The sequence below is a fragment of the Borostomias antarcticus genome, assembly GCF_949987555.1.
Source record: "Borostomias antarcticus genome assembly, chromosome: 5".
In the NCBI taxonomy this organism is placed as follows: Eukaryota; Metazoa; Chordata; class Actinopteri; order Stomiiformes; family Stomiidae; genus Borostomias; species Borostomias antarcticus.
This window is the reverse complement of record NC_140238.1, coordinates 3,636,309-3,651,308: the sequence shown is the minus strand read 5'-3', so window position 1 is coordinate 3,651,308 and position 15,000 is coordinate 3,636,309. Positions and strand designations below refer to the sequence as shown.

At 45.4% G+C, this 15,000-nt stretch overlaps 2 protein-coding genes across 2 annotated transcripts in view; both read right to left on the bottom strand.

Annotated features, from left to right (window-relative positions):
- Positions 1-4,778, bottom strand: part of cep170ba (centrosomal protein 170Ba) — a 24,641-nt gene extending 19,863 nt beyond the window's left edge. Inside the window, exons 1-5 of the mRNA XM_084438370.1 lie at positions 4,644-4,778; positions 3,732-3,869; positions 1,903-1,992; positions 633-711; positions 35-93 (exon numbers count right to left, since the gene is read on the bottom strand). Of these exons, the coding sequence (XP_084294496.1) occupies positions 35-93; positions 633-711; positions 1,903-1,992; positions 3,732-3,836 (333 nt within the window). The 5' untranslated portion in view covers positions 3,837-3,869; positions 4,644-4,778. The remainder of the gene's footprint in view (positions 1-34; positions 94-632; positions 712-1,902; positions 1,993-3,731; positions 3,870-4,643) is intronic.
- Positions 4,779-8,139: 3,361 nt separating this feature from the next.
- LOC311309190 (RAC-alpha serine/threonine-protein kinase-like) overlaps positions 8,140-15,000 on the bottom strand; it is a gene marked incomplete at its 5' end in the record, with an annotated part of 11,206 nt that continues 4,345 nt past the window's right edge. Inside the window, 4 exons of the mRNA XM_084438369.1 lie at positions 8,140-10,294; positions 11,228-11,330; positions 12,518-12,605; positions 12,760-12,974. Coding sequence (XP_084294495.1) covers positions 10,215-10,294; positions 11,228-11,330; positions 12,518-12,605; positions 12,760-12,974 — 486 coding nt within the window. The 3' untranslated portion in view covers positions 8,140-10,214. The remainder of the gene's footprint in view (positions 10,295-11,227; positions 11,331-12,517; positions 12,606-12,759; positions 12,975-15,000) is intronic.

Sequence of the window (15,000 nt, the reverse complement as noted above, 5' to 3'; positions counted from 1 at the left end):
ACACACACACACACACACACACACACACACTTACCTTGAGGGCTTCCTCAGGGACCTTGTGTTGACTCCTCTCCAGGATGTACACATGAGTATGTGGACGGGGGGTTAAGGCGCACATTTGGTTCACACACATGCAACAGACGCTTGGAAACATACAAATCTAGGATAACCTACACATTCCCTCAGGTCCGAGAACGTTCCGAAAGCTAATGTTCACTGAGGCCCGCGACATCACATGTAGGCCTACATAGCGCGGTCAGCTGTGGTCAACGTCTCCTGGTCTAAGCAGCTTTACCCGTTATCTCAATGGAATTTCACCATTCATGTTGTACAGCTCAGAGGCAGAAGGCTGTAGGGGATTTCTGCCCATGGTTTGGACATAATCTAAAACCCCTGACTCTCAACCACACGGAATTAACATACTGGGATCGCAGACCACAGAGGGGAAGAAGGGAAAAAAACACGAATGGTTCAAATAGTTTTCAAGCCATGAATGCAAACCGGAGAGGTTTATGAGATGAAATCTAAACAGCGGCGACCCAAATGGAAGCTACTGCAGTGCGTGTTACGCCGAGGCTCTTAGCAGAGGTCAGAGGTCAAATCGATGAATCAATAAGAGTAGAAAAGGATATCATAACCGAAGCGGATGACATCCGAGAGCTTGAGGGTGATGTACGTCTGGTCTGGGATGCGGAGATCATTCACGAAGGTCTGTGGGAGGAGAAAGAACCGTTTCCTCAAAAAAAAAAAGGGCAGCTGGTAGTTTTCATAACTCAGAAACAGACTACTCAAATAGACTAACAAAAGACAATGAAATACTGTTAAATAGCTTGTTTGTCACAAGCTGACGAACCAGAGGTAGGCCTGAGGTGTTTTACACTTGGCCACATTCCCATTGAAAGTTAAGCCACCTGTGAGATAAGACATTAATGGGATTATGCAGTCCTAGTCATGTAAAGGTGGTCTAGGGGAGACTGCTACAGGTGGGAACAGAGAGGAGCGACAGAGAATAACGTTAGAGCAACAACAGGACTTACTGGTCCCTTTAATGAACTTATTCTGCCCTGTCTTTAATTACCTGGACTCCTGCAAGCCAGAGATGGTATCCACTAACCAGTTTCTTTTGGAGGATGGAAAGACCTCTAAAGTTCAACTTGTACTGTATAAGAGGGTGTATGTAAGAACACTAAACCGGCAACAAGGCTTAAGACTAAATAAAGGCGTGCTTTCAAAGTAAACAAACTTCCATGCCGGATTTCAGCAGCATGGCTTGATTCCTTTCTGCTCTGATTAGTTTGGATGCTGAGGCTGGTGCCAAAAGCAACTCTACAGAGAAACAATGGACCCAGTCTTTCTCTGTGTCTCTCTTCTCCGTGCTGCGCTGCACCAGGGTAACAGAGCAATCAAGTGGCAATAGGGCAGGAAGAAAGGGAGTATGTGGTAGAGAGAGAGAGAGAGAGAGAGAGAGAGAAAGAAAGAAAGAAAGAGAAAGAGAGAGGAGAGAGAGAATGAAAAAGAGAGAAAGAGAGAGAGAAAGAAAGAGAGAGAAAGAGAGAGAGAAGAGAGAATGAAAAAGAGAGAGAAAGAGAGAGAAAGAAAAAAAGTGAAAGAGAGGGAGAATGAAAAAGAGCGAGGGGAGAGAGGAGAGCGAGAGAGAGAGAAAGAGAGGAGAGAAAGAAGAGAGAGAAAGAGAGAAGAGAGGAGAGAGAGAGAGAGGAAGAAAGAAATCAGAAAGCATACAGTAGGGTCGGAGCCAGTAGAGAATGTTGCTGCACGACCAGTCATCTGGAACTAAAAGAGGGTTTTTTGTGTTGAGGCTCCAGGGAGTGAGGTAGCTGCTTAGCTCCATGAACGCTGCGGGCTACACGGACAGGGTAACTTATGTAGAGTATATGGACTCACCCCATTCAGACTGCCCAGATCCTTCACCATGTGTTCGTCTACGGCAGGGTCATAGTTCACCACAGCATGCTGCTTGTCCACACTGCGAGACTGAAAAAACAACATCAAAAAGTATGTAGTATGTGGGGCGGTATATAGCTCAGGAGGTAGAGCGGGTCGTCCAATGATCCCAGGGTCGGCGGTTCGAATCCCGGCTCCTCCTGACGACATGTCGAAGTGTCCTTGGGCAGGACACTGAACCCCAGATTGCTCCCAATGATCATGCTAGCACCTAGCATGGCAGCTGCCGCCATTGGTGTGTGAATGCGTGTGTGAATAGGTGAATGAGAGGCCTTCATTGCAAAGTGCTTTGGATAAGTGCAGTCCATTTACCATTATGGATTGATGGCACTTGATACTGAGAGAAAAATATATGAAGCTATAATATACTGTATATATATCGGTTTGAGTACAGCAACAAATCATGCATGTATGCACGTGAATATTCTGTGTTGTCAGCCCGAACGTTAACAGTGCTAACATTTCCGAAGGAGCACTTCATACTGATACCCCTTGCTTCCGATCCTTAACCGTCCCTCAACCACTGACCAACCAATGACCTAAGCGTGTCATTTCCTGTCATGGTAATGGGCCATTTAGACTGCCCGCTGCTACAGTGGTAAAACACGTTGACCACGATACCATACTGGAATTCTTCCCATATTTGCTGACTAGCCAACTTACCATACATCATCCCTGCAAATGTGTAAGACCAACCTCGGAATCCTAAAACAAACTCATCCATTCAGGCACAACATGGCCGCCTGTTCCAGAGCAAAGTTGGTTTATCTAATCAGGGAGACAAGCGAGACCTCTGACTGCACCAGGCAGCCCTGCAGAGTGACAAATACGCTCTCTCTGTTCAGACTGGAGTTTCCTGGCCTAGTTTGCTGGGCTTGTGCAGGGACACACTGTTCACACGGATCTATGGGCACTGCACACCTCTCTCACGCCCCAAACTACTCGCTTGTAATAGCTCCAGTCAAGTCTCTCCGTCCGCCGGCACTTAAAAAGAACACTCGCATTGCATAGTAACCAAACTGTGGTTAGAGTAGGTTTTGTAATAACACACTGTGCTGCGAACACAAAGGCGTGTGGTTGTGTTATGCCGTTGAAAAATGTTTCGGGCTGTAGCGTAATGTCAAAACTTGAAAGCACGAGGATGTAGACATGAAAAAGCAAGCGGACGGGAGAGCCTGAGGTTTCTGTCGGAGCGGGGAACATCACTGAGGACAAGAGCAGCTTTTCAGTCCTGTAAACCTCTCGTGGCGGGAAGGGCATTTCTGAGCAGACCGCTGACGGCGGTGAGTATAAACAATTTCTGAGGAGGCATTCTTTTTTTTTTTTTCAGTGGCCTAAATACAGGGTTAAGGAAAGAGAGGGAGACACCGCTACAAAGAGAAAATGCTCCTAAAGAATCTTATTATACAAAAAAGACAGAATTGAGAAACACAGTACTGTGGAATGTGTCACTTGCATTTTGCGTCATTGTTTGAGAGACTGCCAGAGGCAATTCTCTCAGAAGGCACTGCTGTAATGCTAGGTACGCTAGTCTCTATCTCTCTCATACACACTCACACACCCTGAAAAACGTTCCTCTCCCTCTTACCCCCCCCCCCCCACACACACACACACACACTTCTGATCCACTGCAAATCACCAAACTATGCCTCTTACGATGCAACCTTTCACAGAGGATGGTTGGCTCTTCAAACAGGAGTCAACAGCGTGACTGCTGGTGTTAGTAGGGTAAACAGGTTTAGTTAGTGGGTCAGTGCCACGGTTCCTACCTGTAGCATGAGCTCGCAGTCCTCCCTGCCCACAAAGATCATCTCCCGTGGCAGCCGGTGTCGTGTGCCTGAGCTGCTGACCAGGAACCATGATGTCACACTCATCTTGGAGCCCCGACTCAGACTTTTCTTAGCATCCTGGAGGAGAATAGCGAGAGGGATTGACATGATTGTCCCAAACTTTGGATTGGATTCCCACTGCTTCAATTACTGAACAAACATCTACAGTAACTTACTTAGCTACTGACGTAGGTACAATCATTCTGAAAGCCAAGTCTTATGATATCAATCCACCCAATCACTAGTGCTAAGTTTAGTATGTCTGTGTCAGTGATATTTATTCACATCTTCCACCCACAAGACAAGTGTTTTTCTGGTTAAGGAAGATAAGGTAGCCCCTTGCCACACACATCCTCAGCAGCTGGGCAAGTTTAGGAACTTTGCACTTGCATGTTTAGGATCTCAGAGAAACAGTCCCTGGTAAATACAGACATGCAGGCAACATCTCCTTAGCCAACATAAACCTAATCTACATGACAATACAATTCATTCAAAGTGAGAGAAAAGTTACAATTGTGCAGTTTTCTAAAACACTGTTCCCTCCCATCAGCTTGTAATAGACTACTACACAAGTTAGTCCGACTGACTTAGCCTTAGCCCAGGTCTAGCCTTAGCCTAGCTCGCTACTAGCTCGCCAGTTTCATTAGTTGGGTTATTTCGTTGTTAGGGTTTGACCAACAGGGTTCACCCCAGTGCTGGCTACCCAAGCTTGAGTGCTATTTAACATTATCTACCTAATTAGCTCGTAACTAGCAACCTGTTTAACTTCAGGAAATTGCTTTTCCCGACCGAAACCAGCCGCTTTTCCTTCTCCAAACCAAACCAAGGGCGTTGCGAAAAGTTGAAGTCTACCTTTAAACCCAGCTCCGCTTTCCTCTGAAGAGTAGCCAGCGTTGACACGATCCAATTCAATGTCACAACACTCGTTTATAAATGTTTCAAGTCACTAAAGAGAAACTGTAGTCAGGTAAACAGCGAGTACACTTTCTGTCCGGAGACTGATAAGCAACCGCCTCCCTTCAGATCAACACCCCTGTGACGCCATGACGTAGCAGCAGCCAGCCAATCCCCTGGTCGGATCTTACGCCTCGACTCACCTGGGCTGGGAAATGTAGGCTACACATCGACTCACCTGAGCTGGGAAATGTAGGCTACACATCGACTCACCTGGGCTGGGAAATGTAGGATATACATCTCAAATAAAGGCGTTTTCAGGAGAAAACCCCCAGAGGAGTTGGATTTGACCTGACTATCATGTACTGGAAGCCTGATAATGGACACAATAAAATATGTCCCTTGATATATGAACATAAAACTGTCAACATCTGATGAATTTCAAAGTGAAAGTTTTAGCTGCACTTTGAGGGTGTCTCCTTGCCATTTCAAGAGAGCATCTCTGATTGATTAAAATACTTTAAAAGTACAGAAACAGATGTTCGCACGTTGAACTCTTAAAACGGAACACTGGTAGAATTCTTTATTTTCTACTATGGATGAGCTGAGAAAATCTCAATGTATGTTCACTGGGAGGAAGACAGATGTGACTGAGCCCAGAGTAGATATATGGGACTTCCTCTCATGAGCCCAAGAGCTTAAATGTCAGTCTGTAATCAAAATCCAGTTTAAAACAAATCTATACCGAAACAAAGATCATCATCGTGACGTAGCAGCAGCCAGCCAGTCCCCTGTGTCGGATCTTACGCCTCGACTCACCTGGGTTGGGAAATGTAGGCTACACATCTCAAATAAAGGCGTTAGAGTTAAGTGCAGTCAAATTCAGATTAGAATTGTGAACACAATGTATGATGTTCTTTCACATGATGATGTAGAACGTTTTAAGGGGTGACTCCTGGAAAAGTCCAATGGGATTCACTATAAGGCTATCAGGTCCTCATAACCCATTTACCTGTGCCACTTAATTTGAGTGGCAACGTCTAGTGTAGGCTACTATTATATGGCATCACGTCCATTAAAACAAAAAACGTCCTTTGTTTCATCACTGTAATGCAAGGAATGTTCCTGTACCTATGGCAGTTTACAATATCAACCAGACTTCTTTGACACCATATGGACAAGAATATGTCATCAATCACTCTTTCACATGCTCACAATGGTCCGCTAGATGGCGCTCTAGCTCAAAATACTGCTACTGTATGACCATATTGGCTATGACAAGTGAGGCAACCTGCTCTCTCCCTACAGTACTGCTTCGTCTCGGCCGTCCGCCGTGCCCCCCACCTCGCCTAGACCGAAATCTACATCCCATTATCCTGGATCCAGCAGCTCCATCCAGCGACTCCCCAGGACCTGGCACCTGCAACCTGAGGGACTCGAACCCACATTGGAATGAATCCTGAATATGCTGCATTGCTGGGGGGAACTGTCTGATCAATTACATGATGATACCCCATGATGTGATCGGCATAATCCTGACTAGCAAACTAGAAATGTTTTTATGATTCTTCATCACGGGGGTGTGTCTAACATAAAATTCAATGGGAACATCTCAAGGGCTACACATTTTTGATTTCGAGCCCAAAAGTGATTACTAATAGGCTATGGGTAATACTTTACAGTAAGGTACACAAAAATGAGTAGTTACTGAGTAACCAATGATTAGTTAATGATTAGTTACTGATTCACTCTGAGATTAGTTAATGAGTAGTTACTAATTAACTATCCATCACTGTATAGTAGATAATGATGGGTTACTAGAGAACAGACTGAGGACTACTATAGTAGTTACTGAGGAACCAATGATTAGTTAATGATTACTGATTAACTCTGAATCCTAATGATTAAGTAACTAATTAAGTCCCCATCAGCAACAACTAATCATTGGCTCCTCATTAGTTACTCAGTAAATACTCATTTTTTTGTGTACCATATTGTAAAGTGTTACCCTAATATGGCTTAATTCAGAGGACGAGATTTAGGAGCAGTGAGCACCAACTTTTAAATTGATATTGCGAGGCACAAACATTCAGTTTCATTATTACATTACAGTCATTTAGCTGACGCTTTTATCCAAAGTGACTTACAATAATTGCATTTAACATAGGGAAAGCCAATATACTACTACTACTACTACTACTACTACTACTACTACTACTACTACTACTACAATATACTACTTGCCAGAACTCACAATTGCATCTCCTTTCTAAAACAAGGGACTAAGAGCATAATCTAGTGCTGAAGGCAAAGTGCAAGAATAGCAATCTAAAAATACAATAGGTGCTCAAGAGGGAGGATCGTGATAGTACTTCTTGAGAAGAAGAGTTTTGAGCCTGTGGCGAAAGATGGGCAGCGACTCTACTGTCCTGACGTCAGTGGGCCGTTCATTCCACCACTGCGGGGCCAGGAAAGAGACCATATCTCCTCCTACCATTATATTATATATAACTTGTTCCCTTGAGGTTGTGTTCTCCATCTAACAGCGACTGTTAGGCTTTTCTCCTCACAGAAAGAAGCCTCTCTTCCCTGTCAATTATGACCACATCTCTGTTTTCATCTCCTTCTCACACCTTTCTTGTGTCTGAACGCCCCACAGCTATAGTCAGAATATGACAATCTATCAGGCAGGTCAGCAGATCAACAAGACACCTCCAAACCCTGGTCTTTTCTTCGGGCCCGGGGTCTATGTGGCCTTCCATTCATTATCTCACATAGAGGACAATAGTGTTTAGCACAGCTGAAAACTGTAAAGAGGTCTAGATTGTGGAGCCTGAGACTGTCAGGTTCCACACATCCCCATTGCTCAAGGGAGTACAGAGCAGAACCGCTGCCACAAAGCAGTGCATTGTGGGTTGTGAAATTGGAGCCAGGTGAGGAGTGGTTGTCAGGTGAGCGTCACGCTGGGCCAAACCATGGTCCTGCCGCGAGGCGCCACTGCGCCAGTGCAGCTGGCCAGAGCCAGCCTGTGAGCCCTGGCTGTCAACATCTGCTCCAGAGACCGTACCATCTGCCTGCGGCCCAGAGGAGCTCCTCCTCCAGCTCTGACCAGCTGCAGAAGCACACACATGGACCCCGGCAGCGCTGTGCAGAGGTAGCCACCAGGAAACAAGGCCAAGACCAAGTCACAGCTATCCAGACATTCTGTATTCATGTATATTCATTGTTTGTTTCAGACTCTAAGCAGTGTTTTGTCTGAGTGGTGAGTATGTGTGGCAGATCCAGATGTCAACTGCGTTGGGTCTTGTGACATTTTTGTTGTTATGGTTATATTATACTGTATTTCTTCACTTCAAACTACAGTAGTGACAGAAGACAAGCTGGAACAAGTTAAGACCTTTTATTTCATCAATTTGAAAGAAAAAAGAAATAGTAAAAACAGTGTGTACAAAGTTTATATTATTTGTTTACTAAAGCTGGTGTCCTCAGTCTCAGAAATGAAGGGGCAGATACAAAAAAAGTCAAAATAAAAATAAAGGTATAAAATGCATTTCCCTATTTTCAGAGGGTGAGAGCAAAGGGTGAGTGTGCATAGGAATAAGTAGCAAACAGATTCAAAAATTGAACAAAAGTTTGTTTGTAAAACAGGAATAGAGGGCAAAATAAAAATTAAAAAACCATTACATTCAATAACATTTGACGCACTTATGAATGATGATTATCAGTCATCTGAAAACACTGAAGAGTTTTATGGAAACACTTCTCAAAGTATTGTGTTCAACATTTGATATGATTTTCAGTTTCCAAGATTCTTAGCTTATCTACAACCATGTGTAGACCTATAGGGGGATTATTCAAATAAATTAATTTTATGTACACTTTATTCAATTGACATGATTTAGTCTTTTTTGAAGAGCAAAGTACAAATAAGTGTACACATACATTAACATTTTTGGGGCAGCAAAGTGCATATCATTGGCACAATCAAACTCATTTAGTCATTGCTGGTTACATATAAATAACAACCATGTACAGGGATGAAAATCCATATCTTAACAGAGCAACGATGACTCAACACATTCCCCCCTGAACCAAAAACCCAGTTTATTTGCTAACTTTCATAAAGGAGTGTGTATATTGTTAATGTGACCTCATTGAGGCTGCAGTGAGTGCACTGGGAGGAAAACACCCAATATTAAAAAGGAAAAACCCAGAGAGAGAGAGAGAGAGAGAGAGAGAGGGAGAGACAGACAGAGAGAAGGAGAGAGAGGGAGAGAGAGAAGGGGAAAGAGAGAGAGATTCCCTGATTAGACAGAAAGGATGAGTACCTGACTGGCCGGTTCAGAGGGAAGCCACGAGAGTTTGCAACACAACATTCAGACAGGAAGGCATCACTTTCACTTTCAGGGCGCCTGCCATTCGTTAGTTTAATTCCAGGAAACTGATCAATCATTGACTGCAGATAAAGAGTTACAACGGCAATTCATCGCAAGCCAGCTTTCACACTTTAACATGAATAATCATCCCAGAATCACAGACCAGGGATCCCAGAAGCCTCCTCATCAGAACATGTTGGTCGTTCCTCACACCGTCGGTATTGCACAAGTTATCTATATGACTGATTATGGTGGAGTTGCAGGGTTCTGATAATGGTCCATCGAGCATGCGTTTCACTATCACTGAGACCTTCTGTGTTTGAAAAGACGCTTAGCTGGGCCTGCATTCAATTACCTACAGCATTTTCAATTAAACTTTGGACTTGTAAACTTTTAAAGGAAATGACATCTCATGAATGGAAATGAGGTTGTAAGAGAATCGCCTTGTTCTAGAACAGTAAGGTATGAAACAGATATTAAGGATTTGTACATTCATTTGAGGCCTTTGTTTTGGAGAAGAGGTCCAAATTGTGTTGAAGTCTCTGTTAAGATAACATAGTCAAGAGTCATATTTCTGTTGGTCCGCAGTATATCTTTACATGGTCAGTTTAATTCAACTGGCTATTTCCTGTATAATCATGATGGACCTCTTCAAATATCTATTTAATTGTAATTTTGTTTATTTGACAGGGACAGTGAACATTAAAGAAATATACCAGAATTAGCCAAGAAGGCTAGTTTTCCTCTGTAGAATTGTCTAATTCATGTATAATGTGGCCAATACAACAGGTGCACAGAGAAGCTACACACGTTTGAGAAAGTGTAACCATTCAATAACCATCACAAGCCATACGCCATATTGCAGCATTTTTCCTAGGGACAGGTCGTGGAGTCTTACAAAACAGTTCAACCAGGAAATACATTGTAGTGTTACCATCATCACACACTCATCAAAGGCCACAGAAACAACTCTCTGTTCTGGTGTTGTGTAATATGTTGCATTTTCTCCATAAAACGGCTGTAGGGTGTAATGTATACCCAGCAGCACCGTCTGTAGACGCAGGCGAAGTGAGGTTCTGACGGAGCGACAGCCCAGCTCTCTGAGTGTGCAGTCGAGGAGGGGAAGATGGGAAATGTCTGGACCAGGGGCCGTTCAGGCTGTCCCACTCGCAGAGTAGGAGAAATGGGGGAAGTGGGGTCTCTGTTCGCTGTCGAACGAATCCATGCTGTCATCTGGGGGGGATTGAGAGTCATGTTAGGGAGTGTAATCACATTTGCTGCCACAGAAGTTTTATTACATCTGAATTACATTAGTTTCTGTGACACGTTACGCTTCTATTTTATGTACCTTGAAATCATCTAGGACACTATTTGGCACTGGTTGTGCTCAAACGCTACTATTAAGGGAAACGGTAAATTGTGAAATAACATTAATTCATTCATATTGTTACATACTCCTACCAGCAGGGGGCAGAAAACCCCCAGAGGAGTTGGATTTGACCTGTCTATCATGTACTGGAAGCCTGATAATGGACACAATAAAATATGTCCCTTGATATATGAACATAAAACTGTCGACATCTGATGAATTTCAAATTGAAAGTTTTAGCTTGAGGGTGTTTCCTTGCCATTTCAAGAGAGCATCTCTGATTGATTAAAATACTTTAAAAGTACCACGTTGAACTCTTAAGACGGAACACCGGTAGAATTCTTTCTACTATGGAACACACAGGATGAGCTGAGAAAATCTCAATGTATGTTCACTGGGAGGAAGACAGATGTGACTGAACCCAGAGTAGATATATGGGACCTCCTCTCATGAGCCCAAGAGCTTAAATGTCAGTCTGCAATCAAAATCCAGTTTAAAACAAATCTATACCCAAACAAAGATCATCTCGGAGGTGTCCAACGTCATTTTTAGTCGTCCCCCAAGATAAGCATTGACCTTTGGAGGCTTGAGAACATTTTTCACAAATGACACGTCATTTTTCAGAGAGAACTTCCCAGAAGTCAGCTCAGTCATCAGACTGTGATCGTCACAGTCAAACACAATGGCATGCAGGCATGTGCAGTGAATGATGATGACGTGTATCTGTCAGGGTGGCAGCGTGACCTGCGCATTCGGAGAAGATAGTGGGGTTAGGACAGGTCAGTGGGCGGAGCTACCTTCTCCCGGGGGAGTAATAGTGATGGTCTGCGCCGTGAACTCCTCGTCGAAATACCGCGTGTCCGTCTCTGAGGTAACCTGCGGTTTGAAGGGCGGGACCAGCTGGCGGAGAGAGAGAGAGAGAGAGAGAGAGAGAGAGAGAGAACATGAGCTCATTGGCACATCTGTGCTGCCAATCACACCTCGCTAACAGTTGTGGGCCTGGTGAAATCTATCAGGTCTCTAGGTACTTGTGGTCTGAGTCGGCATACGGTCCAAGCCTGCTTGTACTTGTGTAGTGTTTCCGCTTACGGACACAATTTCCACTCGAGCGATAAGTCGGTTGAATAAAGAACAAGGATCATGTAAACAAGGATCATGTACAGTGCTGCTCTGAGCGCAACATTAGCATTAAATGACCTTACAGCTGGGGCGAAGGGGTGAAACGCTGCTTTTCGCGTTGCGGACCCTAAACTCTGGAACTCTTTCAGAAACAAAACAAGCTCCCAACCCTTACTCCCCTGCAAACACTTAAAGAATTATCGACTGATACTTAAGGGACTGTAGATTGTAAATGCATTCATGCTAGTCATTTTCTTACTGTGTACTAATAAGTATTCCACTCTGTACCCCTGTACTTGGTCACTATTTTTGTATTTTTCGTACTCTGCTACGGTATTACTGTATCTGCTGATTGTAAGTTCATACATTGTCATTGTTGTCTGCATGCTGTCACTGTTCTTGTATTTGTCTTGTATTTTTCTGTACTGTGCTGCTGTATTCCTGTATATATTGTTTGTAAGCAGCGCACATCTGTAAAAGAGGCCTGGTCTGAGTACAGTAGGTTCTTCCCTGTCTAAATAAAGGCTTCTGTCTGTCTGTCTGTCTGTCTGTCTGTCTGTCTGTCTGTCTGTCTGTGTGTGTGAGTGTGTGTGTCTGTCTGTCTGTCTGTCTGTCTGTCTGTCTGTCTGTCTGTCTGTCTGTCTGTCTGTCTGTCTGTCTGTCTGTGTCTGTGTGTCTGTCTGTCTGTCTGTCTGTCTGTGTCTGTCTGTCTGTCTGTCTGTCTGTCTGTCTGTCTATCTGTCTATCTATCTATCTATCTATCTATCTATCTATCTATCTATCTATCTATCTATCTATCTATCTATCTATCTATCTATCTATCTATCTATCTATCTATCTTCTCCTAGAATAGCCACAGTAATGGCTTAGATCAGGCACAGTGTCGGCTGTGTTGTTTCAGCGAACTCATGCTAGCAAGGAGTGAATCCAATTACCTTAAGTAACTAATCCATCTATCTATCTATTACCTTCTTCTCATAGACATCCTGCCATTCAATCCCAGCGAAGAACTTGTGCTGCATGATCTCCTTGGCGTCATCTGGTCCCCCACCTAACCTAGAAGATGAGCAGCACAAAACACAGTCACTACAGGGGAAATACCACTTGTGATACCTTTACAAAATAACAAAAATAGACTTCCTATCTTGTTACACCGATGTTGAATGTCCAGATACTCTGTGAGTAAGAGGAGGTAGGGGAGGGTGCAGACCGCTGCTTGGGGTCCTTTTTAAGCAGGCCGGAGAGCAGGGAGCGGCCCTCGGGACCCAGGGTTCGAGGGAACCGGATGTCCTCCATGAGGATCAGCTCGAACAGCTTCTCGTGGTCCTGGTTGTAGAAGGGCAGCCGGCCGCACATCATCTCGTACATGACCACGCCCAGACCCCACCAGTCGACCGCTCGACCGTAGTCGTTGTCCTCTAGAACCTGAGGGGAAAGGAGGGGGGGGGGGGGTTGGTGTTAATCCATGCTCTCAGGATCGTTTATACATGTCTGACTGTACATGAAAGGAGTCGTAGATCAAAATAGTTGTTAAGGTGCAACAGATACCGTGGCGATATGCCACAAGGAAAGACGGAGTGTAATTGTAGGCAAAGCATGAGCACATGAGTCACACTCGGTCCTACCGCTGAACGCTTTATTACTGAAATGTGGTTAAAGGTTTGGACGAACATTAGGTATTGGGCATTAAGTGAGCGGAGAGTAAGAACTCCAGCCTATTTAATGAGCCCTGAAGTCACTGGCCTCACTGACCCACCCTATCCCCCCCCAAACACCCCCCCCCCACACACACACACACACACACTCACACCGGCCTGGGCTTTCCGGGCAGCCCCAGCCAACACTGACTCACATCTCACATTAGGAGCAGGGATAAAGTTTCCCCCGGAGCCCTGCATATTTAATCACCAGAGGTCTGCAGTACACACACACACACACACACACACACGCAAACACGCACACACACACACGCACACACACACTGAGGAGCTACTAGGTCTGATCAGTAAGCAGCAGAGGTGTTCCAGGAGGCTACGGCAGACCAGACCACAGATGAAAACCTCTAAAACACAACACTGTCAACCCCAACCGTGAAGTTATATATTTTGCACCACCGCATTCACGCGTCCGTGGTTTATAATCGATGAAAGTGCTTCCACTTCCTGCCGACTGCAGCGCAGCCATTCAACAGGTTGCCCTAGTCACGGTTGTTCCAAAGCCTCTTGGGACATGTAGTTGATTCTGCCGCACCAGTAGGATGTTGTCGGGCAAATCTAAACAAGCAGAACAGCCTGTTCTTAAGAACATCCAGGGTGATACGAGGTGACAGAGATATAGGTCCAGGAATAGAACCCACGATACCAGGTGCACTAAGTGGGCGCACAGGCTAACAGAATTAAATATGGCCGCCACGGTACCACCGGACCCAAAGAGATGTCGGCAGAGCCCAGATGGTCGGATGTGCCCGTAAAAGGAACAAAACTGTGTGCGTTTGCGTGCGTGTCCCGAGCGTCAGACTGCGGGGGGGCGCCGCCGGCGGGCGTGCCGCTCGGCGCTGGCGTTGAGTGGCGAGCGTCGAGGAGGAGGACGTGGAGGGCGGCGGCGGGGGGGGGGGGGGGTAACGTGAAGCCGTGGCAGTGCTAGGATTACTGGGCCGTCTCTATTTCCAGCGCTGCTGTCGTGTGATTCACGCCGTGCGACAGCTGGGCCCGCAGCTGCCCCATATATGTAGAGGAGACGAGCGCCACAGCTGTGTGGCTGCCAGGACCGCGGGAGCCAAGCTCATCCCTCAAACATGTAACCAGGGCTGCCTGCCCTGCCTGGCTGGGAGGGAGGGCACCCTGGCCCCCCCCCGGCCCCCCCCCAGCACCCCGGCCCCACCCCAGGCCCCCCCCAGACCCCTGCCCTCGGGCCCCTGCTCGACTCTCTTTCACTGCCCTAAAAGACAGGGGATGGGGTGGTGGGGGGGGGGGTGGGGGGAGGAGGTGCAGGGGCAGGGAGACATAGACACACACACACACACACACACACACACACACAGACACATACACACACAAACACACACACACACACACCGACACTTGCCGCCGCTGCTGCTGCCGCTGGGTCTTTCTACACGGTAAATCTGTCTCGTGAAAGTAGACAAAGCCACGCGTCTCCAGAGGAACGCTGTGTGCTGCTGAAACAAATCCAAAAGTCATCATTGAGTTACTTAAGGTAATTGGATTCACTCCTTACTATCATGAGTTCCCTGAAACAACACAGCCGACACTGTGCCTGATCTAAGCCATTACTGTGGCTATTCTAGGAGAAGATAGATAGATAGATAGATAGATAGATAGATAGATAGATAGATAGATAGATAGATAGATAGATAGATAGATAGATTGATAGAAGATAGATAGATAGATAGATAGAAGATAGATAGATAGATAGATAGATAGATAGATAG